General features: G+C 43.2%; 1 protein-coding gene across 3 annotated transcripts; it reads right to left on the bottom strand.

Annotated features, from left to right (window-relative positions):
- Window positions 1-846: 846 nt before the first annotated feature.
- LOC136438587 (uncharacterized) lies at window positions 847-26,374 on the bottom strand. Of its 3 annotated transcripts, XM_066433453.1 has the most exons (28): window positions 26,217-26,374; window positions 25,469-25,547; window positions 24,524-24,647; window positions 23,058-23,866; window positions 22,490-22,662; window positions 21,985-22,211; window positions 21,193-21,435; window positions 20,284-20,442; window positions 19,788-19,938; window positions 19,365-19,434; window positions 18,865-18,981; window positions 18,175-18,321; window positions 17,571-17,698; window positions 16,463-16,630; window positions 15,602-15,692; window positions 14,626-14,725; window positions 14,280-14,374; window positions 13,556-13,654; window positions 13,012-13,079; window positions 12,379-12,595; window positions 11,394-11,415; window positions 10,909-11,057; window positions 10,209-10,346; window positions 9,386-9,543; window positions 8,565-8,676; window positions 3,469-3,561; window positions 2,899-2,983; window positions 847-2,395 (listed from the first exon to the last, which is right to left on the bottom strand). In XM_066433453.1, the coding sequence occupies exons 1-28, from the start codon at window positions 26,279-26,281 to the stop codon at window positions 2,196-2,198; spliced, it is 4,287 nt and encodes a 1,428-aa protein (XP_066289550.1). In that variant the 5' UTR covers window positions 26,282-26,374; the 3' UTR covers window positions 847-2,195. The 3 variants fall into 3 exon arrangements, with proteins under 3 accessions (XP_066289550.1, XP_066289548.1, XP_066289551.1); XM_066433451.1 differs by lacking the exon at window positions 11,394-11,415 and having other exon boundaries at window positions 10,909-11,079; XM_066433454.1 differs by lacking the exons at window positions 847-2,395; window positions 2,899-2,983; window positions 3,469-3,561; ... (3 more) ...; window positions 10,909-11,057; window positions 11,394-11,415 and adding an exon at window positions 11,519-11,751.
- Window positions 26,375-26,557: the final 183 nt, after the last annotated feature.

Raw genomic sequence — 26,557 nt, forward strand, 5'->3', positions numbered from 1 at the left:
AGTACGGGCGGGGATCGCAGTACGGGCGGGGCGGTGGACACTCGGGGAGCCGTCTTCGGCCTCGTCAACTTTTCAACTTTCCAGAAAAGTTATGGACTTTTTAGAGCGACCTTTAATGAAACAGAGCGTATCTTGTGCCAACAAGGTCTTTTAAGAAATATGTATATTTTCATAAAGAATTTTTAAGTATATCTGTTTTTTTAAAGGTTTTCTCGGTAGTTTTGGCTCCCGATTTTCGGCTATCGCTATAGCAGTGTGTAATCTTTTATATTTCCTGAAAGGTCCGATCTTCGTAGCGTTTTACGGTTTCGGAGTTTTGGTCGTCCGCGAAGAGTTCCTGGCATTAGTGCGCGATGACGGTAACGCGGCCTTGTCGCCTGATTACCCAAATCGTGCGTTCTATGTGCGTTTTGCGTGGTTTCGCACCATCGGGGATTGCGGAAAACGTATCCTCACGATTTTTTTCATTTTTCCTAATTGCACAGACAGAATGATGACCTTTATTCCCATATCAGTCATTATCCTAGAAAAGCTTTTATTTTCCTTCCAGCGGCCTTGGAAGAATGCCCTAAAAATTGCAGTTTTGGGGAATGAAAATTGCTTTAAATGACGATTTTCACCAAAAATGACGTTTCCACAGAGAATATCGAATTCGTCTGTCGTTCGAAGGCAAGGCATCCCTATCCATCGGAAACATTGAATTGGCCGAAAAAGGATGTTTGGAAAAGCGCTATTGCCTTTCTGCGAACGAGTCAGGTCGGCCCCGAATTGTAAAAAAAAAAAACTCCGAACCGAGACCAGATCTGTACTGTGGCAGTATTACAAATGACATCACATCAACATATATCAGTTGTTAAAACACATTTTAATGGAGAAGGAGTCATAGTTACTACCAACCTAGTATGCTAAATGCACTTTCATGGTATTCATGGAATCTGAGCTTTTGTGAGCATGTGCGTGTGAATGTATGCTCCTGTCTGTGCATGTGTGGCATATCCACAAAATACTTTTAAAACAGGAGGCATCTCTCCTTAGACTACTTTGAATATCTCTTGTCTGAAAATTACTAATTTCGGCAGAAAAGAGAACGTTTTCTTACACATCATCATAGAGAGATTAAAGTAGATGTAAAATTATGGTCGAAAATTACCACCTACTATTTACTACTGATATACAGGTGCAATGGACAAGTGAGTAAGGTGTTGCCACTGGAAATTTGATCCCCACCCAAGTCATACTAAAAACTTAAGAATGGCACATACTCCTTTTTCTGCTTAGCACGCAGAATTTGGGAAAGAGTATGCTAGTTTAACACACGTATACCAGTGGATAAGCGACCTGCTGTAGTGATTGCACAAGTGTGTGGCTCAAAGGTTATCAAAACATCTATTTACCACTGTCTAAAAGTCTAGTGATACATCTAACAATCTCTTCATCAGCAATTATGTTTCATCTGTCTGCAGGACAAATAGTAATTCTTTCCTTTGATAATATGATCAGCACAGCAATAACAATGGTAACCTTCCAAATGGGAATACCGGTAGGACAACAACTCATAAACAACAAGAACACTGAATTAAACCTTGCACTAAACTGGAATGGCAATAAAGTTATATCAACAGGAGAATAAGATACACAAATCCGTGCATTCATCTACAAATGTCTCTAATTCCTAGTTTTCATGCAGTACAGCTAAAGATGTTGCCAGCAGATGATCGGCCTGACAGCCATATATGGTAACAACATAAGGCCATAAACATTTGATTAGATCTTTTATATTAAGAGCTTTCTTCTTTCTTTGTACATGTAGTTATGTCATATCTGGGCCGTGATAAAGATTGATACGGGTGTTCCGGACTTTGTGATATTTTGTGGTACGACACCGGCTTCTACTTGTATCACATGGGCTTTCATCGAATAATTTGAATTCATTTTACATGTGCCGAGTGCGCTGCTCTCAAAAATTTGAATACTGGGTTCGGGCGTTGGAACTACTGTTGTTACAATTTTTGTTTGAGGACACCAAATCTTCACAACTTCTGGCACTTTTTGCATGAAAATTTGTGTTTTTTCATGTATTTATGACATAAATAAAACAGACAACACAGAGATTCCGCATCACCCTCGGTCCTAGCCCTCCAGCGGTCCAACTGGTACCTCTGGTGATACGGAATACACTGTGTTGTAGCTGCAAACTAGTCTTCTTCTTCCCCTTCTTCCTCCTCTATGTCTGAGATGTCTTCAAGTTTGTCCAGTTCTGTCTTCAGTTCCTCCACGGCGCGTCTGAGCTTGGGGAGTTTTTCCTCGTCCCTGCAGTCCCGCAGCCAGCGGCAGCACTGCTGCAGGACGGCTTCCTTCTGCAGGAAAAAGTGCCTCCTGATCACGTCTTCAAAACCTGCGGGGACAAAAACGTACCCTGTGAGCTGCTGGTTTGGGGCTTTGAAAGCCTGTGCTGTGGAGATGCAAATATACCGACTTAAGCAGGTATCTCACTGTACCTGCAGCATGTTGGCAACCTCGAATTTCATTGATAAAAGAAATGATTTTGTAATGCTTTGTGTGCTTTGTTGTCTTTTTAGTCATACTTGTACATTACTGCTGGTAAGGATTAATAAAATTCTAAAAAACAGCAGAGAAAAAAACTTTGAGGCATTGGCTATAAAAAGGACAGAGATGCTTATCAATGGGTGATAGAAGTAATTAGGACATGAAGTTATGGTTGTTTTTGTTACAAAAAAACAGGCTGAATTTTCCTAAAAAAATGTTGGATTGTTACCAATTTGGCCTCGGCCTGCAGCCTGTACTTAAATTACAGGCTAACAAAACGACACATTTTCTGACTCCTGTAAGTTCTGCACAAAGTAATAGTAGTGGAGTAAGGGCCCAGGGAACACTAACCAACAGGAGGCTGTTTGATCTGGTGCAGCATGGCCCATCTCACTGTGTCCACCTGCAGCTTGTTGTTGTATTTGGCACTTTGCTCCTGTGCATAGGAGGCAGAAAATATGAGAGGAGAATAGTAATGTATTTTGATATCATTGTATGATATAAGTCTTTTCAAGCAGTGAATGACTGAATGTTACAACAAGAAGGAAGAGTAGATACCAATTGTAAGTTTGCAAATAGCAATCCAGATACATTTGATGCCTTGTAACATGCAACATATTGTAAAATGAAATATGAGTTCAGCAGAAAAATACTGCAGCTTCATTTATTGGAGACTCAGATGTACACAACTATCTATCATGGCCACACCACACCAATCTTTTGCAATGGTGTTATTGCATGTTTGATACAAGTTGCTAGGGGGCCCAAAATCTAATTATTTTGAGGTCTCACAAAGACCTACCCACCTACCAAATATCAAGACAATCCATCCAGGCATTCTCAAGTTATCATGTTCACACACATACATACACACACACGAACACTGGGTAAAACATAATGAAGTGAATAGTAAATGTTTACCTCAGTCTCAGTTGTCCCCTTCATCCCATCATACCCTGGTTCATTGTACATGGGGTCTGAGATGAGAATGAGGCTCTGGATGGACACCAACACCTGCAGCAGCATGGGAGAAATGTGTTAATGACCCGTCATATTATTCATGACCTGTCACATGCAATCTATTCATGTGCTAACAATACTACAAGCTGAATGCAATGCCTAGAGCATTTTTTCATTCACATTATTTATTTGTTGAGGATGGCGTAAAAGCAAAATGCTTAACATGAGAAATGTTCATGCCTCTTCTCAAAAACATGCACACAAATATAAAACAATGTTACATTGAGTAACAACAGTAACGTTAACGTTCAACATACATAAGAATACAAGATGGACAACGGAAAACAATTAAGAGGAAACAAGACAAGTTAGCACACAATACATCACAATCAATAAAAGTATGAGCAATATTGAAAATGAAAATGTATGAAAATTAAGTGGATTCTCTTAGCAGTAAAGAACATAGGGAAGTGTCAATGAGTTGCTGTAGATCTACAATGTTGGAAAAACTACTTCTTTGAGTGGATTAAAGTTTACAGTGTAGGTGGCAGTGCTCAGTTGTTTCACTATGATAACCTAGAACATTAGTGTCATTTTAATATATGGCATATGATTATTGTACACTGGATAGCTCTTTCAGCGCCACCCTATGTTAGTGTTATAGTTGGTACGGTCCTATGACCTATGATGTAACGAGGTCGCCCGGCCTCGTGGGTTGTTCGCCCCACATGGTTCCCACGATGAGTGTTTAGTAAACCCCTTTGCTCCGTACTCTCGCGCTCCGTTGTGTCTTTGAGTCGTCGAGTCGCTGTTACATAGATGACGTGGTGGCACGCGGTGGGATCCAGAGCCCACAGAGCACCAACAAGTTTGGATACCGCGCAACCCTGTGAAAAAAAAACGCGTTGAAAGACGTCCGAAGAATGCAACCCTCAGCGAAGAAGGAGCAATGGCGGGGAAGGAAAACAACATCCGGGACCTGGCGTTCCAACAACAACAACTTCAACCAAAACCCCAGCCCTCAACAAGATCCTGACAGGCGCTGGAGAACCCAAGATCTCCCCCGACGCCCGAAGAACCAAGAACCTAAAAGGGACAAGAAGATCTGCCCGATTTGTGAACAAGCGGGACGGCAAGTTTTCGATCACTTCCTCAGTGCGTGTCCGTACTTGCCCGACGAGGACAAAGAGAGGAGTTTTGCGCGCCACGTGGGCGCCCCTCCCCAGCAAGAATCCGGACGCGGAGTGAAAGCAAGTGCTTCACCGAACCTTGCAGCCTTCCACAAGGGAGCGGCGGTCAAGATACTCCTGGATTCAGGGGCAGAATCGAGCATAATCCGTGCCGATGAAGCGCGGCGCTTGGGGTTGTGCATTACTCCCAACAACACAGATCTTACTCCAATCCAAGCAGATGGGCGGCGACTTTCTGCCGTAGGTGAGTGCTGTACTACGTTCTACAAGAAGAAAGTAGCCCTTCAGTTTGATGCGATCGTAGTGGAAGACCTCGTCGATCCGATTATAGCCGGAAGCCCCTTCCTTGAGTCCAACGGTTTAATGATAAACTTCAGTAAGCATTATATTCACCTTCCTGATGGATCCATCTTTGATTATTCCACATCTACCACACAAGCCCAGCCACGTATACATAGCATTTCGTACAGCAAAAATCGTACGCAACACAACCTAGCACGCTCTAGAAGGGCAGCTAACAGTTCCAGTGTACAAGTTCAAGTGTCCAAGGTCATGCACCTGCCACAAACCACTCATGTAGTTCATGTTGTGACCAACCCTGCTGTGACTGAACAACAAACAAACACAAGGTCACTGGTCCACACCCTAGAGCACCTGTCACCTTCTGCAGATGCTAACACACTATCGGTGAAGGAAAAGCACCTGTCATCAGTAGCAGAAGCTGATATCCCACAGGTGCAGGAAGAACACCTGTCACCATCAGCAGATGCTAACACACTACCGGTGAAGGAAAAGCACCTGTCATCAGTAACAGAAGCTGATACCCCACAGGTGCAGGAAGAATACCTGTCACCATCAGCAGACGCGGACACACTACCGGTGAAGGAAAAGCACCTGTCATCAGTAACAGAAGCTGATACCCCACACGTGAAGGAAAACCACCTGTCGTCACCAGAAAAGGCTGACACTCCCCAGGTGCAGGAAGAACACCTGTCCCCTTCTGCAGAGGCTGACATACCACCGGTGAAGGAAAAGTACCTGTCTTCAGTAGCAGAAGCTGACACCCCACACGTGAAAGAAGACCACCTATCGCCACCAGAAAAGGCTGACACACCCCAGATGCAGGAAGAACACCTGTCACTATCAGCAGACGCTGACACACTACCGTTGAAAGAAAAGCTCCTGTCATCAGTTGCAGAAACTGACACCCCACACGTGAAAGAAGACCACCTGTCAGCATCAGAAAAGGCTGACACACCACAAGTGCAGGAAAAACACCTGTCCCCTTCTGTCATTACCAGCAGCAGCTGATACATCACATGTGACGGAAAAGCACCTGCCATCATCAGCAGAAGCTGATACACCACATGTGACAGAGGAGCACCAGTCATCACCTGCAGAAGCAGAGACACCACAGGTGAGAGAAGGGAACCTGTCATTACCAGCAGAAGCTGATACTTCACACGTGAAAGAAAAACACCTGACTTCATCAGCAGACGCTGATACGTTACACGTGAAAGAAGAACACCTAACTTCACCAGCAGATGCTGATACTTCACACGTGAAAGAAAAACACCTGACTTCACCAACAGAGGCTGATACTTCACACTTGAAAGAAGGGACCCTGTCATCACCAGCAGAAGCTGATACTTTACATGTGAAAGAAGAACACCTGACTTCACCAGCCGAGGCTGATACATCACACGTGAAAGAAGAACACCAGACTTCAGCAGCAGACGTTGATACTTCACAGGTGAAAGAAGAACACCTGACTTCACCAGCAGAGGCTGATACTTCACATGTGAAAGAAGGGACCCTGTCATCACCAGCAGAAGCTGATACGTCACACGTGAAAGAAGAACACCTGACTTCACCAGCAGAGGCTGATACTCCACACGTGAAAGAAGAACACCTGACTTCAGCAGCAGACGCTGATACTTCACACGTGAAAGAAGAACACCTGACTTCACCAGCAGACGCTGATACTAGTACTTCACACGTGAAAGCAGAATACCTGACTTCAGCAGCAGAAGCTGACACCCCACGGGTGAAGAGACATCCCAAGTTAGTCTCACCTTCAGCAGAGGCTGACACCCCACGCGACACACCGCAGGTGAAGGAAGAATGCCAGAGCCCACCTGACCGTCTTCCTCCTGTTCCACCTGACCCTCCTCCACCAGCTCCTGACACCACAGCAGTTAGACCCCCACCGGAACCACCCCCATCTGTTCAACACCCACAGAACTTTATGCCATAACGAACTGAAAGTATAACAGGACAAGTCACACACCTATCTCCTAAGTCAAAATAGAACAAAACGGTCTCTACAGGTGCAGCATATATATGTCCAAAGGTACTAAATTGATTTGATTTGCAGTTTGACAGAGTTCATATTAACAGAAGAATCCTTGAGTTAGTTACAAAGAAAGATAAGAAGGAATACATACAAGACCAGTAGCGAGTTATGGTATTACCTGTATTGAGAAAGATGTTACAATACCGACATTATGTTATGTTACCGTAGTTACAATAATTTTCCAGTTACTTTCGAAAAGAAGACAGAACAAGTCAAATCTAGATGCAGAAAGTTTCTTGTCAGCATAGTTGTTTTATTTGTAGAGGAGTAGGCGGTGGGAAGTTTGTTTATTTTTAATAAGTATAACACCAGTCATTTTGGTCATCCATTTAACAAACTGAAGAAGAAATATGTGAATCATGTTAACAGATATTTGTTAATGGAAGAACACTGATTCATTATTACAGTATTACAGAACTATTAATAGCATGTTACTAGGACCTATTACTGTTATTTTAGTTACAATTCTATTATGTATCTTCATAACTCGAGTTATTTAGTTTATTGAAAACGAGGGAAGAAGGAAATTTAGGAAGACACTAAGAGAAAGTAGGAAGGAGGAAAAGAGATCACGCCACCCTATGTTAGTGTTATAGTTGGTACGGTCCTATGACCTATGATGTAACGAGGTCGCCCGGCCTCGTGGGTTGTTCGCCCCACATGGTTCCCACGATGAGTGTTAAGTAAACCCCTTTGCTCCGTACTCTCGCGCTCCGTTGTGTCTTTGAGTCGTCGAGTCGCTGTTACATAGATGACGCAGCACCACTGACAGAGCAACTAACCATGTTATTCTACAATATAGCTCTCCTTCTAAATATCACGTTAAGTATGTCAAGTAACATGATAACTAACATCCAAACACAAATGATCCACAAGAATTAGGCAAACCCGAGGATACAATATTAACAGTATCCAAGGGCACAACATTGGGGCATACCGCTGGTTTTGAACCCGGGACCTCTCGGTTCTGGGTGAAACACTCTATCGATTGCTCCACACGATGCCATGTGACTTAACCGTTTCCCTGTCGCCTAAGTCTGTAACCAATAAGGAATTTGGTGCCAAACGACTACTTCAGTGTGCTAAAGGTTAAAGCTTGTTTTATTTTCTGATTCATTGATAATCTACAAATCAGGCAACCCCTAAGGCAAACGTGGAAACCTTCAAGGGGAGCCTGCAGTACCAAGGGCCACTAATGAGGAACAATCTCACTTTGGACCAACGGCACATTGCAACAACGTCAGCGTTTAGAAACAGACTGTAGCGGGACTGTAACTAAGAACTGATTGGAATAAGTTGAAATACTGTGATATATGTCTGTACATGTAACATTATCTGTATATTTGTATATACCTGTGTTTTTTCCCTGATTGTATTTTTAATGTTTGTGACCAGGGTCATCTGAAAAGCAGATCTGTAGATCTGAGATGTACCCTGGTAAAATGAATAAAATTGAAAAGAATTGAATTGAATCAATAAAACACAATCCCATTGCTGATCAGTAGCCTCACCTGGTACAGTGTTGATGTTTTTGGGTTCCACTTCTCGCTGGCGTCCCCACCGTGCCACGTGCCCAGCAGACTCAGGCACACTTTCCCATCTGCATACAGGTTAGGGTTGAACCTAAACACAGACCAAAACAATCAGGGAAAAATGGTACCCCTAATGGCCCGTGTGGTATCTGTATCTGTATCTTTATAGCCGGTATAACCGCCATTAGGCGTAACACACCAGCTTCGCAGGCATGCGGCGCGGCAGCAGCTGGTTATATTACACTGAACGGTCTGTTACACCTAGTCTTCGTATATCTGACTGCAACTGTTCTTTAATTTAGTGAGGATGACAACGTACTACAGTACTTGATGACAACGAGTAACAGTTCCATTCTACTATGGTTCTCGGAAAATACGAATTTTTGAACACATCAATCCTTGGCTGATAACTCTGGTACTTTAAAGCATGACCATTTCTAGTCCTCTTCTGGGTATAGGCATGAGTCCTGTCCTACTAGTATCTACAACATTGGACCTAAGGCGAAGCAATAGACCGATCCCATAGTCCCTCCTACCTCCGTCAAAATGTAGAAATGCATTAAAATGCAAATATTTGATGGACATGCAGCCACTCTCTCATTGGTCAAATTGGTAATCTAATAGTGACCAATCATTTAGGTGTTATGCCAGAGGCCCGACTATCCTAGGGTGGTCGGTGGCATGTATGGGTGAAAAATTAGGATTTCAGCCTGATTTTTTGGGAAGCGTGGGCCTTAGTTATATACGATCATGACGGAATGACGGACGCTGGCTAGAACACTGCCCTAACAGTCTCTAACCTGACAGTGCCGTTGCCCGTGGTGATGAGTTTGACTACAGGGGCCCTGTTTGGGTATCCGTCAGGGAAGTAGACATCGAACACGAAACAGCCCAGACTGTAGGGGGTGTCCACAGGGCCTGTCACCAGCGCTCGCACCATGTCCATACGGTCCTCATCCTGAAACAAGAGGAAACATGAATAGCTTCAGTTACTGTATCAGGTCTTTATCCTACGTGCCCCATGATACATTTGATACAGCGTTCTTGATCGGCCATTATTTTATGGTATCCCATAGGTTTCTACCCGTATTCTACGGGCTTCATGTGCACCGCTGTCAGATTTGAATACCAGCTTTGGATGTTTGAATGTTCTTGTATACGTTATAATTTTTTCTTTCAGGGCACAAAATTTGTTTCAACTTCTGGTGCATTTTGCATAAAAATGTGTGTTTTCTCTGGTGGGTATGACATGAAAAGAATACAGAAATACGTGGGTGATACAGAATACACCCTGTAGTTTCTCTATATACTGCAGAGATATGATTCCTCCAGCATGCAAAACTAGTCTCTACCATGGTAGACTAACCACGCCGGCTATAGGGAGAATATTTGCCAGGAGGGTTTGGCCACCATAGGGTTTCATTTTTAGGCCATGAGGGGGGGAATGGTAATGTTAACCTTACCATGGACTGACCCTACTGGCCAATTATTCCTTTTTTTCCGAATTCCATAGGAAGGCCTGGTGGAGGCTAATGCAAAACAACAGCAACCACCACCTATCAGTCACTTGACTTACTGACTCTGTTGGCCGAATTTATCTTGAGGGCAAATGACCCCACTGACCTGTCGGACAAAGATGGCCGCCCCCGGGTGGACCGGCAGGTTGGACTGGAGCTGCTTGATCTCCTTCATCAGTGCCTTGACCTTTGGCGACCTTGGATCCAGGGTCTCCGAGGCATTTTGTTGGAAACTGTGGTAATCCTACAGATGATACAACATGTACAATGTTTGAAACTGGATAATGATGCAGAACCATTGGGACAGTGGGACCATTGTGGCATACTGCTGCCCATAAGTTGAAAGGAATAAGATGCATTTCATTCCTTCACAAAGGCCAGAAACAATGCATTCTTGGATGTCATCTGTTTGTGAAGCCTGATTTGCCTTTCCAGGCTATAGACAGATGTATGTGAGTTATACTGAGGACTATGTTAAAGAATTGTGCTAGTGTTGCTTACTGTTGTTCACTTGTCACTTTTTCACCATTAGTGGCCAATTTATAAAAAGGAATGTAACGTTAATATGCAGCTTCGAATCAAAGAAAAGAAAAAATTATACCATGCATGATATCCACAGGGCACTTGCTCTTACTAGTGCTAGATATTTGTTCTCTTCTATATCTGGACTCAAACGTATTTTTAGACCGACACGACTAGGGATCATACTTAATAGATTCTTCATTCCTCATGAGAACAGATTTATTAAAAAATCCACAAAGTGGACGACGTTGGGTAGTGCACAGGATACAGTAGCGCTACGTTACCTGCAGTTCTGCTGCATCGAACCTCATGTCTCCCAGGGCCTGGACATACTTCTCAGCCAGCAGCCCTGCATCCAGCCGCACAGCCTCCACCTCCTCCACCCAGCAGGGCAGGTGGGAGCCAGGCGTTGCAGCTGGGGTCTCCTCTACAGCTGCTTCGTGGAGAACGTTCATCTGTGGAGCATCCAAACAACACAGTAGAAATACTAGACAATAAACAACACTCATGTGGACTAGACGTCGCAGCTGGGGTCTCCTCTACACCTGCTTCATGGAGAACGTTCATCTGTGTAGCATCCAAACAACACAGTAAAAATATTAGACAAGAAACAACATTCATGTGGACTAGGCGTCGCAGCTGGGGTCTCCTCTACACCTGCTTCATGGAGAACGTTCATCTGTGTAGCATCCAAACAACACAGTAAAAATATTAGACAAGAAACAACATTCATGTGGACTAGGCGTCGCAGCTGGGGTCTCCTCTACACCTGCTTCATGGAGAACGTTCATCTGTGTAGCATCCAAACAACACAGTAAAAATATTAGACAACAAACAACATTCATGTGGACTAGACGTCGCAGCTGGGGTCTCCTCTACACCTGCTTCATGGAGAACGTTCATCTGTGTAGCATCCAAACAGCACAGTAGAAATACTAGACAATAAACAACACTCATGTGGACTAGACGTCGCAGCTGGGGTCTCCTCTACACCTGCTTCATGGAGAACGTTCATCTGTGTAGCATCCAAACAACACAGTAAAAATATTAGACAACAAACAACATTCATGTGGACTAGGCGTCGCAGCTGGGGTCTCCTCTACGGCTGCTTCATGGAGAACGTTCATCTGTGGAACATCCAAATAACACAGTAGAAATATTAGACAATAAACAACATTCATGTGCCAAAAATAGTTACTCAAGCAACTGGTTACAATTTTGAAAGAGTCAGACAGTTTCAGACAGTATCCGCTGTCTTTCGTCAGTGACTAACGATAGGACTGGGAAACCAGGTTTTATACCAAAACTCTGAATACATATGTTAATGAGGTTAAGACAATTTAGGATGTCTTGACGTAGTCTTCAACAGAAGATTAATTCAGGACAAGGTTTGTTGATGTGGACTAGATAAAAAAACATAGGGTCTGTAAATAATACACTAAGTCTTACTGTATAATGTTGCACAGTCATGATCATACCATTGTCATTTTTCTAATTTGCTAACTTTTACTCAAATTCCGAAGGATCTACAAGTGAGCTAATCAGTACGTTTAATGTCTGATTAATGACTAGTTATATCAACTCCAAACTGTACTTCCTGCCAATCTGGCAAGTCTGAACTTTGCAGTCATCTTTCCACTCACTTCTTGTCACTCTTCTGACACTATATCCAAATAACTAAATGGACAGACACAAACACAAACATACACACCAAAAACACAGACTCTGTGCAAAGAGACAACTACCAGGCCTACCTCTTCCAGCATCTTCTGGAACTGCTGTATCTCAGTGGGGTCGATGACACTGTCCCTGGCCAGCACACTGCATGCCTTCTCCATGTACTTGGGGCTGTAGTCTGTGTCTGTCGACATGCTGACGATGAAGCCATCTTTGTCCAGTGCCTCTTCTCTACCGATTCTCAGGATGACACGTACGATCCGTAGCAGCAGCTGGCGTGGGTTGAAGTTATATCTGAGGGAAGATCAAAATTAAAGATATACGGTTTTAAGGTGGTCTTGAGGTTAGGGTTGTTGACTTGGAATCTGAAGGTTCTGGGTTCGAATCCCATTTCTCTCTTGTGAAATGCAGAACTATTTTCTTATTCAATTTTGGTGAAAATGAGTACCTAGCTTTAGTTAGAGATACTTCTGAGATTGCAGTACGTGTGTTGCTTGATGATATTATAAGAAACATGCTCTCAACTAAAAATAGAAATTCTATCATACGCACTTTGCATTCAATATTTGATTATAACTATCAATAACTTTATATTTTTGCATTCAATGTATACAATCTGCATTTAACCTTTAGCACACTGAAGTTGTCGTTTAGCAGCCAATTTCAGTTTGGTTACAGAGTTAGGCAGCAGGAATAAGGTTAAGACTTACTTCTCCATGTCCTTGACCTTCAGCTCACTTGCCTTGGGCCCACAGAGAGCTCCGATAAACCCAATCACCTGCAACAGACAATTTAAGTTTAGTTAAAATCCTCCCATACCATAAGGTGTATAGGGCGGTGCCCATCTCCGTTTCATAGCTCTGGGCCACACCGTGGTGCAATCACTGCAGCAGGGGGCTAGTCCACTGGCAGTGGAGTGTGTTTAACTGTTTCATAAGTATGTACCATTTTTTATGACTCAATGCGCCTCTTATCCAGAGGTCTCCAACCCTGGAGTTGAACTCGGGCCTTCTGGTTCCAAGCAATCAGAACCAGATGTGGTAAGTAACAGAAGCGCAGACCACTACACCACAGGGCATGCCCGGTGTGAGATGGTCCAAAACCTACAGTCCTATGACCGCACAAGGGTTTGCCCTTAGTAATAGCCTCCAGCTAGTTGGGCAACCCTGGCATGTACATGCTGAACCAATAAATAAATAAATTAATTGTAACTATACAAAGAATTGATTACACAGACTGAGTTCCAGTACTCACAGCAGAGGCAGACCTCTGAGAAAGGGGTGCCATGGTGAAACACTTGCACACTTCCTCAGACTGGGTCAGCAGGTCAATCAGCCCCAGTGTACTGTTGGCCTGAAACAAACATGAAACAAAGAAAGGGAGTAACATAAACTGCCGGCCCCGGGACTCGAACCTGAGCCAATCCCCCGGGCTCCGGATCACAATCTCACACACACTAACCACTAGGCTAAAAGGTCATGATCCCATAGGCTGAGCAGCTGGTGTGGTGCTATCACTGTTACATGATAGTCACTGTTACACATGTCACAGGTGAGCTCAACAGTACTGCAAATCTTAGCCTATGGGTTCAGCACCTATTGCACGAGGGCTGATATTTGCAAGTTGGACTGGACATTTGCTAAAACAACTACCGTATTTGGACTAGTCATTTGCTAAAAAGACTGTTGGAAGTTCACTGAATTGACTTGAAACTCAGGATTAATAACTCTCTGTACATCCTCAACTAAATTACCCAACTTGAACATGATTCTAGCAAAACATTTGACATTCGTACAGTACAGTCTTGTCCAGAGTGGTCATTTACGGTCATTCGCTAAAAAGACTGTCCCCTATAATTAGCTGTGCCTGTATCACCAGGATTTTCAGTCAAAATTACGATGTAGCGACACTAGGTGCGTTAACCCTGACCACTCCTACATGACTTCACTTTTATATCTCCCCTCAAATGTATATGTACCAGATTCATGAAGCTCTTGCCCACACGTTCTTCATTTGTCAGGAATTTCTGCTTCTCCTCTCTCTCATTCGCAGACAAGGCTCTCCAGCTAGCTTCTGTGAACAAAGCAACAAAAAAAAACTGCTACACTGTGATCATTGTTACATGCATTCTAAAAGTTTTCAAGTTGGTAACATGCTTCTGAAATATATGGAAGAAACTTTTCAGAACACTACAATATGTAACCCAACTTCACGACAAGAGAGTTTAAAGATTGAGGTGTTTATTTGGTAATGTATATGTCTTGAAGAGTTTTAGATAATTAGAAAGTCAGTGGAAGATCTGGAATGAATGATGAAGTCCTGACCGTCCTCCTTGGCCTTCTGGATCTTCCTGACGTTTGCCAGTCTGGCCAGGCTGTCGTGCAGCTGGTACAACAGGGTGTCCAGGATCGCTCCAAGAAAAGCCTGCACGGAAACACAAAGGGATTGTACAAAATTAAAGAAAACATCTTAAAAATTGTAACTTTATGGAGAGCCATCATGTCCAGTACAACTACAGAGCACTGCCTGAGGACCATCCACATAAACCTACAGTGACAGTCGGCTAAAGAAGAGGTGAAAAGGAGCGGTCTAAACTGGAAGTACATCCTACCTGACCAAAGACTCAACTCTACTCTACTCTTAAACCACACATTCTCCTATGCAGAGCCTCACCTGGCCTCTAACCAGCTGCCTGCCAATCATAGAATTGCCTATTAGGCAATTTAGAAATTGAAGTCGCACTGAACTGGATAGAGATGAACGACAAGCTATGATGATGAATTTAGAAATGTTTTCTTCAGGTAATCTCTGATTGGCTGACAGCTGGTGCTGCATAGAAGAATGACGTCATAGAGCAGACCATGGAATTTCAAACACAATTGTTGTTTATAATCAAAAACGTCTACGTCTCCAGGTTTTTGTTTCTGAGAACAAAATACATTACAATATAGATTTCTACCCATTGTGAAATGAATCATTGAACACAAAATTAAAGAAAACATCTTAAACCTCACATTCCCCTACACAGAGCCTTGCCTGAGGCTCTGAGGTTTCTACTTTTGTGGGTGTGACCTCTAACCAGCTGCCGGCCAATCAGAAAATTGTTTTCTAAAGAAGATTCTCTGATTGGCTGAAAGCTGGTGCTGCATAGGAGAATGACGTCATAGAGCAGACCATGGAATTTCAAACACAAGTGTTATTGTTTATAATCAAAACCATCTACGTCAGGTTTTTGCCTCTGAGAACAAAATACATTACAATATAAAATTTCAACCATTGTAGTATGAACCCTGTCCTCACCTGGAACTTGTCTGTGCCGCACATGTTGAGTACTGAGGCCCTGCAGTCCTGCCACTGCCACAGACTCTCCAGCAACTTGGCAATCTCAAACCTACCAGTGGACAAAGGCAAACATCACGTCGCTGTCAATGAAAGATCATACTGTCGTCCCTGTCAAACAGGTGGTACTGATGGGAATTAAATCATATTATTGTGGTATGGTTTAAAAATCACTGATTTGTTCAATAAGTATACTATAAGATAGATACACAATGTGAATAAAACGATGTAGGTAAATACATTAATCTTCATGTATTACATTGCTTGTATGAAACTTTTATTATTGACAATTTGTCCAGGCATGTACACACTAGTCAAAAATACCCAAGAACATCACTCTGGGGACCAATAAAATCTGGTGGACAGGTGGCCACTATAGACAGGATTCTTGATGCAGTGGAAAAATTATCTAAGGGACCACAAAAAAGTGGTCACATTGGCCAGGCGGTCTGTATCTGTATCTGTACAGATGGTCCCTTTTTAGAGGTGGTCACTTTGACTGTATTTTAAAACATGAGATCCCTCTTAATCTACAAGCACCAGAATCTTCCTTGGCAAAGGCATTTAATGCCTCAAAATAAGACTTCTTTCAAGTCAAGTCAAAGCCTTTATTTTTCTTCTGAGTGCTTGTTCGGCCACATGGCCGCTTTTCAACAAGGTCGAAGTAGGGGGGCAGGAGTCACGGATAAAGAGTACAAAATAAACTTAACGAAAACTTTACGTAAATGATATCAACACAATCATAAATAATAAGTCAAGATAAATACATGACTACATTATTAAGTACATTGTTAAGTCATTAGTCCTTTATCAAGTTCTCACCTTGATCCATATTTGTCAAAGTCGTCCTTGTCCACATCGAGCCCCTCCACGACGTCCACGCTAACGTACGTGTGCAGCAGGGCGGACCCCAGCCCTGTCTGTACACTCGGACAGGTGTGCACCATGGCAGCCAGGTCAGTCATGATACCTGTGCCCCAGCCTTGGGACCTATGGAAACAAATGATTGACGGTCACTCAGGAACTCTAATGAACTAACCTTGGTGCACACAGTTTCAGGGAGTAAACAGGGTCAGGTGCAAGTTTTCACCCCAGCCTTCTGTTTTAATGATGTCCTCGTGCTAAAATTGAAAAAAAATCCGTTAACCAAGAAATTAAATTGGTGTGGCCTTACCTTGACCCAGGTCAGTCATGATACCTGTGCCCCAGCCTTGGGAACTATGGAAGCAGATGATTGCATCAAATACAGGAGGCTTAGGCCACACCAATTTAATTTCTTGGTTAATGGATTTTTTTATAAATTCTAGCCAAAAAAAATCATGAAAACAGAAAGCTTGGGTGAAAACTTGCACCTGACCCTGTTCACTCCCTGAAACTGTGTGCACCAAAGTACAAACTTTCCTCTGAGATTCTGTTTTCATGTTGATTTTCCAATCTGGCATTTTTTGTAAAATTCCGTTAACCAAGAAATCAAAATGGTGTGGCCTTACAGATCGTATGATCAGTGTAGCCCAGTGATTAGCGACCCTGCCTCTGGACCAAGAAGTCATGAGTTGAAATCCGGCTGTTGTTGCCCATAGACATGCATGCTATTAGAAAGGGTCGCAGTCCACAGGAAAGGAGGTTAAGCCATAGTCCTCTGTTCATTGTGCTTGGTGACAAAAGCTATGGGAATTTCCCTGGTACAAGGAACCTGAAGCACTTTAACTTTCCCATCCTTCAAAGGCCTGTATCCTAAAAAGGATTTGTTCTATAGACCAGTATATACACCATGAGTGATGTATTAGAGTGCAGTTTGATGTGACAAAAGTAGTCAACATGCAGTGGTAGTGGGCAACCTCAAGCTAACCGTACACACTCACTGGTATAAGGCTCGAATGAGCCAAGTACAGTGTGTCCTGTCTTATAAAGAGTAGTCAACATGTTTTACCCTCTCTTTCTCTTGCCTGACTCAGTGAAGGACAGCAGGGTTCCCACTATCTTACTGGCAGGGATGGGGCCTGGCATCAGGTCAGGTCGCTCCAGCAGGGTCACGCAGCAGTCAACAAACGAGGACAACTGAGGAATGAGATATCACAAACACTCAAACATCGTCAACTTTTTTATGCATATGTTTGAGGCACAGGGTAGTTTTAAAGATCTTACATACATACACACACACACACACACACACACACACACACACACACACACACACACACACACACACACACACACACGGACACACACACAGACACACACACACACTCACTCGGTGGTTTTATTTGGTGGTTATAGCACATGACCAGGCGTTATGACACCATATACACCTCGGGGCGGGTCATTAACCCTTAATTAACAACTAGTTCTACCACCTCTGACCTGTACTTCTTGCCACCCCAACAAGTTTGACCTTTGCAATCATCTTCCCACTCACTTCCAGTGTATTTAAATAACTACAGATAGATACACACCAACACAAACAAACAGACAAACACTTGGTACACAGAGTCAAAAAAGGAATCTCCAGTTGACTACTGCATCTTCCATCTCACCTGTATGCCCTGGAGGATGCTGGGATGGACCACCATGGAGTTGGTGACCACAAACCTGAACCACGTGGCCATGTCCTTCACCAGGAACTCAGGCAGCTGGGAGAACACTCGCTTCTGCTGTCTCTGAACCTCTGTCTGCTTCACACCCTGCTGACAACATAGGCTTTAACTGTTTTTCAAAGTGGCGAATTTATGTAACCCAGTGGACTAATGTTGATGGCGGTTAGTCAAATACAACCTTCTCTGACAGGGTTTTGAATTGGAAAAGATCTTAAATGTCATATAGGGTGAAAAAGCTGATGAAATACAGAAAGTCTTCTTGCAATGTATATGCCTATCTGCTGACTTTAGCGAGTTATAGCGCAGTCACATTTGTCATAGGCCACTGTACAATATTGATGGCGTAAGATTTTTAAGCAGGCTGTGACGGAACCATCTATTATCAATGAATAATCCAGCCTTTTCCGTGACAAGGTGGTCTTGTGGTTAAGGTTGATGAGTGAAAAGAGTAGGGGGTTCATCCAGGTGTGAGTGGATCAAACCTACAATCCGGTCTTACACAGGTTGTACTTATGGTACAAAACTGGTGTGTTATGTCTACAGGCGGTTTACCGGTTAGGTGAAACAAACAAAACATGATCCCTGAGTTACTTCACTGATGGTTACCTGTGAGAATGAAGAAGTTCATACCTGCTGACAGGTGTCCAGTTGCAGCCGCAGCCACCTGGACTGGGCCAGGTAGAACTCGGTCACACCTTGTACGAACACGGCGTCATTTAGACAACAATCCCAGGTCGTCACGAGCAGCTAGCAGAAAAAAATGAATTCTGTTTCTTTTTGCTCACTCATGTAGTACAGTCAGGTTACCATCTATAATAACTAATATGAAAAAAAACTATGTCAAATAGAACATTCAACGCTTTCACACAATTACAAGTGGAACTTACAAAATTAAATCTAATGAAGTGCTACCCAGTGGTCGTCCGCTTTGTTCAAAATGCCATTATGGTGCAAATGTTTAACATGTGAGACTGGGAAGAAATGTCAGCTCTTCTATAAGGAACTATGCATGGCCTGTAACTTTTTCTCTGCCTGATTTATACTGAGTTCTACGTTGAAGAATTGTGCTAAAGGCGACTTACTGTCTTTCACTTTTGTCATCTATGTATGAGTTCATATATATAGCTAACCATCTGAATCTTCTTGACCATCTCCTCCTCTGGTGTGCCCTGCTTGGCATTCAGGTGCATCTGGATGTCCCTGAAGGAACACACAAGGTCAAAGATTATTTTCTTGGAAGAAATTAAGGAACAAGAAACTATAAATACATTTGTGATGTGGGGCTATGCAATCTTAGTACTGATAACTGGCAAAAAAAATTAAAAAATAGTTACTGGGACATCCTGTCAATAAGGATAACAGAGAATGCAAAAAAATGCAAATTTGTCAAGAGTGTTGATATGGATTTGATATTTCTGGATACTTGGATCCTTTTTTACTCCATTAGCTATCATACAATCAGTAAGTAGCTGGCTGGTATAAAACCAACTCCATTCAATCTGATATGCATATTGTTTCAGTTTTTAACCAATGTGAATGTTGACAAGTCTAACCTGTTAAACCTCTGGTGATGGGACAGGGCTGGTATCAGACCGATGTTCAGCGCTCGCTGGGTCAGGTGGAAAATCTCCGTCATGAAGTTGAACTGACCTTGAAGGTCCTCCGGAACACGACACTTTTCTGCTCCTTTGGACTCATCAGATACTAAGATGGAATGGAAGATAACGTACAGTTACTGTTACAGTACTAACTTATTCATTAAGTTACTGTTAACAAATCAATAATTACAGTATTTGTCCTTGTCATTAAAGCACCTCGACTAATGGAAACCATTACGTCTCTGTCATGTTGCAAGTTTCTCCTCTTCAAGAAGACCACCTGTATAAATAGCCCATTTTTTGGTAGCCGTCTTGATCAGATTTGACTGTATTTATCAATAAATACATGTAAACTCTAAACTGATACTGCTATGATAAACATGTCTTCCTGGGGACCATATTATTACAACATTGGATCAACATAACATTACACAAACAAGACCGTGCTCACCAATCTGTCCCCCTGCCAGACATGTCTCAAACTCATAGTTGAGCCGGCAGGCCTGTGACTTGGAGTAGGCAGGGTCGACCCTGGCCAGCTTGTCCTGTCCCCCCTTCACAATGGGCATGCAGAGATGGAGCAGCACGGCACACAGGTTTAACATGTAGCCTGGGAAGGAGGGACAAGATCAGTGATTTACAAAAAACACACTTTGTCAAGCTACAGGTGACAAGGTGGTCTTGCGGTTAGGGATGTTGAATTAGAACCTAAAGGGTCTAGCTTCCAATCCCTAGCATGTCCCAATGTTGTGCTCGTGAGAAAGAACTTAACACCAGTCCAAACTTACTTGACTCAGGTAAAAATGAGTATTTAGCTTCAGTTAGGGACGTCCTCTTGGATGGGACAGAGGTCCCGTGTTGGGGAAAGCCATACCTTGAACATGTTAAAGATCCAACCACACTTATCAAACTTCCCCGTGTGAGTGGATCAAACCTAACAGTCCGGTCTTATGCAGCTTGTACTCACTGGCAAAATTGGTCTGCTATGTCTAGAGGCTGCTTACTGCTTACAAAACAAAACAAAGAGTCTTTTCTTCACTTTTGTGAATAATCCAAATAAACAAATAATGATTAAACTGTGGGTAAATCCTAAAGTCAAACCTCTGTGAGACATTTACAGCTTTCTTTTTCCCCTACTAGTATTGCAATTGATGGTCTTCTCTACCCAAGACTCCATTCATACTAGGAATCCCCGGGCACGGGATTGATCCCGATCTGATCTGTTGAATCCACCCCCTAAAATGGATTTGGCAGATTGGGATTCAGACTGTTCATATGGGGATTTGCGAATTTGGATCAATCCCGTGCCAGGGTGAATCCAGATTCAGGTATCCTGGTATGAGAGGAGACTAAATCTCACCATCCCCGCAGGCAGCCTGCATCTGCTGTCCCATCTGTGGACTCACGGTTGTCCGCAGCTCATTCATATTCAAAATGGCGGCGATCCACGCCAGGACGGTCTCCTTGTGCGTCTTCATCATCCTGCGGAAGGTCGCGTGCACCACCTCGTGGATACGGTGCAGTCCTTCGTGCACGTGCTGCTCAACGATCCGCAGGTCGTCCACGGTTGGTTTGGGGAACCCGCGCAGGGACATGAAGGGAACTGCAAGAACAACGAGGGTTCGAAGATCTCACGACTCGCTCTAATATATCTCAATGTCATATTCAATTTTTCTTTAATCATGCAAATAAGGTACTTTTTTTTTATTCAACAGATCTTCAGTGACCATCTGTCACCTTCCTCAGGACAATTTGACTGGTTCACATTGCATTGCAGCACAGGTGTTGTGTTCCCAAGTGCAAAATATCTACATATAAACACTGTTACAGGGGGGGTGTAGTGATCTGCGCTTCTGTTACTTACCACATCTGGTCCTGATTACTTGGAACCAGAAGGCCTGAGTTCAACTGAATCATACCAAAGAATGGTACATAATTATGAAACAGTATGGAAGTTAAACACACTCCACTGCCAGTGGACTAGCCCCCTGCTGCAGTGATTGCACCACAGTGTGGCCCAGGGCTATGAAACGGGAATGGGCACCACCTTATACACCTTATGGTGTGGGAGGAGTTTAACTTTTAACTAACAGGGAACTGTATCTACAATGCAGTCCTAAATGTGTGTACATATTCAATGTATCATACATACGGGTGGCAGGAGAAGGGAACATGTAACGCTCCATCGGTACGATGGTCGTCAATGACAGCAGGGCACCCAGGATGGACTTCTGCTCGAAGTAGATGCCCAGGTCATGACAGCCCTCCTCCACCTCCCGGTCCAGAGCTGCGGCCATGATGGCGGTCATCCCCGGCTGGGACAGGATAGCGTCCAGCGCTGTCAGCATGGTCCCCTCCTGGAGAAGGATTTCATCCATTCTGGGGCGGAAGGGGAGAAGAACTAACTTGTAACTAATTGATATACACTTCTCTACCAGTTTTGAGCTACCTTGCTTTAGACATACTAGTAGTCCAAAACCTACAGTACCATGGCCACACATGGGTTCGCTCTTAGTAATAGCCTCTGGCTAGTTGGGCAACCCTGGCATGTACAGGGATACCTGAAAAACAGGCTTCACAGCCTGAGTTGTATTTGCCCTGTCTAAATAAATGAATAAATGAATACATGCTGAACCAATAGATAAATAAATAAATACCTTTTTACAGCCTTGATCCTGTCGACTGCGACCCTGACCAGTTTGACCATGGTGGGGTAGAAGGACTTGTCATGTACAGCCTGGTCCATCATGGCCGCCAGCAGACCCTGGGTCACATTCACGCCGTCGTCTGACCAGCCGGCAGCTCTGGACAGGAACAAGTAGAGGGCACCCTGCGGGGACCAAGGCACATCAGCAATCAACAGACATATCCACTTTTACACATGACTTGAATGTTAGTTGAGTAGTACATAAGTACATAATGCATATCCATTTGTCTCTATGTACTTAATGATCCAAACCTACATAAACATGCGTCAAATAGCTGTTACTCAAGCAACTGGATATGATTTTGGAAATGGTCAGACGTTTCAAGTAGCATCCACAATTATTCCACTACTTTTCGTCAGTGGCGTATCTTATTACCGGGATGTCTAACCTTCATCGACGTACATAAACATGTATATATGATCAGCTTTGAGAACATGACACAGAAAAATCAGAAAAAGTATACTATTTAAAACCATGTACAGGTCTTAAGAATTCTAATAGTCTTACTCTAACTCACCTCGTTCCCACTTTTTCCATCTGTCCACAGGTCTCCTTTTTCCTCACTTTTCCCCTTGAGTTCCTCCAACAGTGCTGGTACCACCAGGTCCTTCACACACTCTGCTAGAGTCTCCAACACTTCATTGCCATTGTCCCTGAGTATTGCCTCACACTCCCCGTAACATTGGCACAAGAACTTGACTTTGTCGTACTGCCACCTCATTCGTTTGTCGAAGATTTCCACCACCTTCACCACCATGTCCTCCCCAGGGGTGGGGAGCTCCCCGGGGGTCAGGTACAGCACCTTGAAAGCCGCCTGGGCCTTTGTGTTGCCATGTGTGGCCAACTCGACCTTGATATCAAACATCTTCGACAGAGTTGACAGCAGCAGTTCTTCAATGGGAACCTCCTTTTGGGGTGATTTTGGCTTTGTCTTCTGAGTGTCTTTCATTGGCTCTTTTGTTTCCTTATCTAGTGCAACAGATACACTTTCCAGCTTCCCTGTGTCTGCACTCGTGGCCTGCTGTGCAGCCACAGACCGGTCCGTAGGCTTCTGGTCTTCTCTTACTTTAAACCCTTTTCCCCTTGCTTTAGCAGGTGTCTCCTGTTTTTCTGCAGGTTTAGTTTTGCTGATAGTTTGTTCATCTACAGGTGTGTTTGAGGAGCTTGTCTGGACTGGTTGTGGGGTTTCACTGTTATCTTGGACTGCTGGAGTCGACTTTTGTACATTCGGATCATCTGGTGAAGGCGGAAAGGCGTGGTCTATACCTCCGGACAGTTGTCCCAGCTTTGCAAGCCTTTGGGCACGAAGCTCCTCTCTGCTTGGACCTTTAATTGCAGACATATCTTAGTAGGTAACCAAGACACTCATACTCATAGAGACTCCCCCAAGAAAGGTTTAACTTGTTCCTAAGATGTAGAACTCTAGAACAGAGAGTCTGAGACACAGAAACATGAAACCCCTTTTTTTTTCTTTTTTTCATCTACTAATAACCCTAATATGGATTAAACTAGAGAACATCATCTTACTGTCTTAGTGTAATGTTACATCACTACTGACCGCTTAAGAAACGCAGCAGATTAGGCTGTATTGGTATTGAGAAAAATAATAACTTCCAACTAGTGCTGTACCGTAAAAATTGATTAGGTACAGGTCCAAAATACCAGATCATGAAGTACCAGTACTGTACCGTTATAAATTTACACCAAGTAGGTGCTTATTTTGTGACTGATCTCCGGACCTCATGCAACACCAAACGTGACCAAAGTGGTAACTTGAAACAGCTTAATCAACTAATATGCAACAGATCATTCAGGCAGGCCGGGAATTTTGATAGCAAGGCCAAGGGAGTATGGCAGTAGGAAACCTTGTTCAGGTACAGGTACAGGTCCGGACCTGTACCTAAACCTCTGTACCGTTACCTGTACCTGATGTTACGTTTAGGTACGCAGCACTACTTCAACACATAAGGAGTCAGTGCATACCTTGTGTGGTTCGTGTTGGTTCTCTAGATCTGTTCCTGCCGAGCATGATCACCAGACCCAGCACACCCAGGGCTCCAAGGAACAGTGCCAGTCCAGTACCGGACTCCTGACCCTGGGGCGGTGGCTGTACACCACGCAGGTATGGGGACAGATATACACATCGTTTACACACAGTTCTTATCCTACCTGGTTGTACATGTAGTTATTAAGAAGAACATGACTTGTAAATCACACTCTATGTCTTCATCCATTAAACTCAAAGGCAAATAAGCTGTAATTGACATATAGATCGTTTACACACAGTTCTTATCCTACCTGATTGTACATGTAGTTATTAAGAAGAACATGACTTGTAAATCACACTCTATGTCTTCATCCATTAAACTCAAAGGCAAATAAGCTGTAATTGACATATAGATCGTTTTAACACAGTTCTCATCCTACCTGACTGTATGTGTGGTTATGAAAGAAGAACATGACTTGTAAATTTATCACACTCTGGGTCTTCATCCATTTGAAGGCAAATAAGCTGTTATTGACAGTTTCTATAAGTTTATATGAATAGATGTACATGTACTTGCAATGTACTGTATTAATGTTTAGGCATTTAAGTGGTAAATGTTTATTTAGCAATGAGAAAAGTATTATTTGAGATTGGCTGAGGCTATTGACAGGATACTCCTGTCATTAAATCAATTAAGAAACTTCTTTATACTATCAATAGAAGGATATTCCTATCATTGTCAATAGAATTTTGTCACTATTTCCAGGATGCTCCTGTCTATAGCCGTGGCATTTGAAAATTATCCGTCAGTACTCTGCTGTCCAGTACTAGCCTGAGTACCAGCCTCCGTAGTGACCGCTGGCTCAAAAAATTCGCTTGCTAACCAATTTTTTTAAAATCAGCGGTCACTACGGAGGCTGGTACTCAGGCTAATCCAGTACCTCATCCTCAGCAAATATTTCCTCCTCCTCTTCAAATTCTTGATCGGGTTGCTCCAGTGGGCCAACTCCATCATCAGTGCTGTAAGTTAGGACATACCACATAGGCAGTATTTGAGGGACTTGGTTGCAACTGAGGAATGTCGGACACTTCGGCTCTTTACCAACTCGGCCCACAGCTATTCTGGTCAACTGGGCCCAACCCTGGTCAACTCGGCCCAACATAAACACTCTGGTCAACTTGGTCAAAATTGCCACTTCCTTGATTACTAGTATGTTTCTGCATTTGCATATACTGTAACGTTATACTAGTGCTGTAAATGTTTTTTTTTTGCGGCGGTTCAATGCAGTAATGTCTTCTGCCCACATAGCTACCCCTTTATTTCAACCGCGAACTTAAAACCACCACGGACACTCTATTGTCTCACTACCGCGAAATGATTTAAATTCTTGTGAACAAAAAGGCATTTTCAGTACTTTCTGCTGAAGTGGGGAGGGGGGTAGTACACGTTGCACGACAGGCCTGCACGACATACATCAAAGTCCAACTTAGATAGGCTATACAGCCGGCATCTTTTCATTTGAGCGATGAGTTCTAAAACCATACTTCCCAGGAAATACACAACATACGTGCTCACATATTTGTTTTCCTACTATGAATGGAGGAACCATGCAACATTATGAAAATTTTCACTTCCGGGTTTCGAGAAAGTTCAGACGCTCACCATCAAAACTAAACAAATGAACTAACCTTGAACACGCGAAAGAACACCACAGAACCAAACAGGCCAAATACAAGACCCACGGCGGTCTCATTTTTGTGATTTGGGAACAGAAAGGCCCGGATAACTGCTACGGTTTCACTTTCGACAACCTGGCACCAGCTCAGCTTGAAAAACCGGAACAGGAAGTAGAATAGTCCACTAAAAAGTAGAGGTGTGACTAACAAACTTAAAAGAACCGTTTAAATTTATCAAATTAACATATATGGAAGAAAAATACTTTCATTTGTCAACATAAGACATAAATAATCTATTCTAAGTATATCTTTTTTGTTATGTTCCATCGACTGAAAATGTTCGAAAAATGAAC

Source organism: Branchiostoma lanceolatum, chromosome 7, assembly GCF_035083965.1.
Source record: "Branchiostoma lanceolatum isolate klBraLanc5 chromosome 7, klBraLanc5.hap2, whole genome shotgun sequence".
Taxonomy (NCBI): Eukaryota; Metazoa; Chordata; class Leptocardii; order Amphioxiformes; family Branchiostomatidae; genus Branchiostoma; species Branchiostoma lanceolatum.

Coding starts and splice junctions, on each gene's coding strand:
- LOC136438587 (XM_066433451.1), bottom strand. CDS start 26,281: ATGAGACCGCCGTGGGTCTTGTATTTGGCCTGTTTGGTTCTGTGGTGT. Junction 24,648..25,468: donor AAATATTTGCTGAGGATGAG/GTACTGGATTAG, acceptor CGTGGTGTACAG/CCACCGCCCCAGGGTCAGGA. Junction 14,726..15,601: donor GCGGCACAGACAAGTTCCAG/GTGAGGACAGGG, acceptor GTTTCCGTGCAG/GCTTTTCTTGGAGCGATCCT.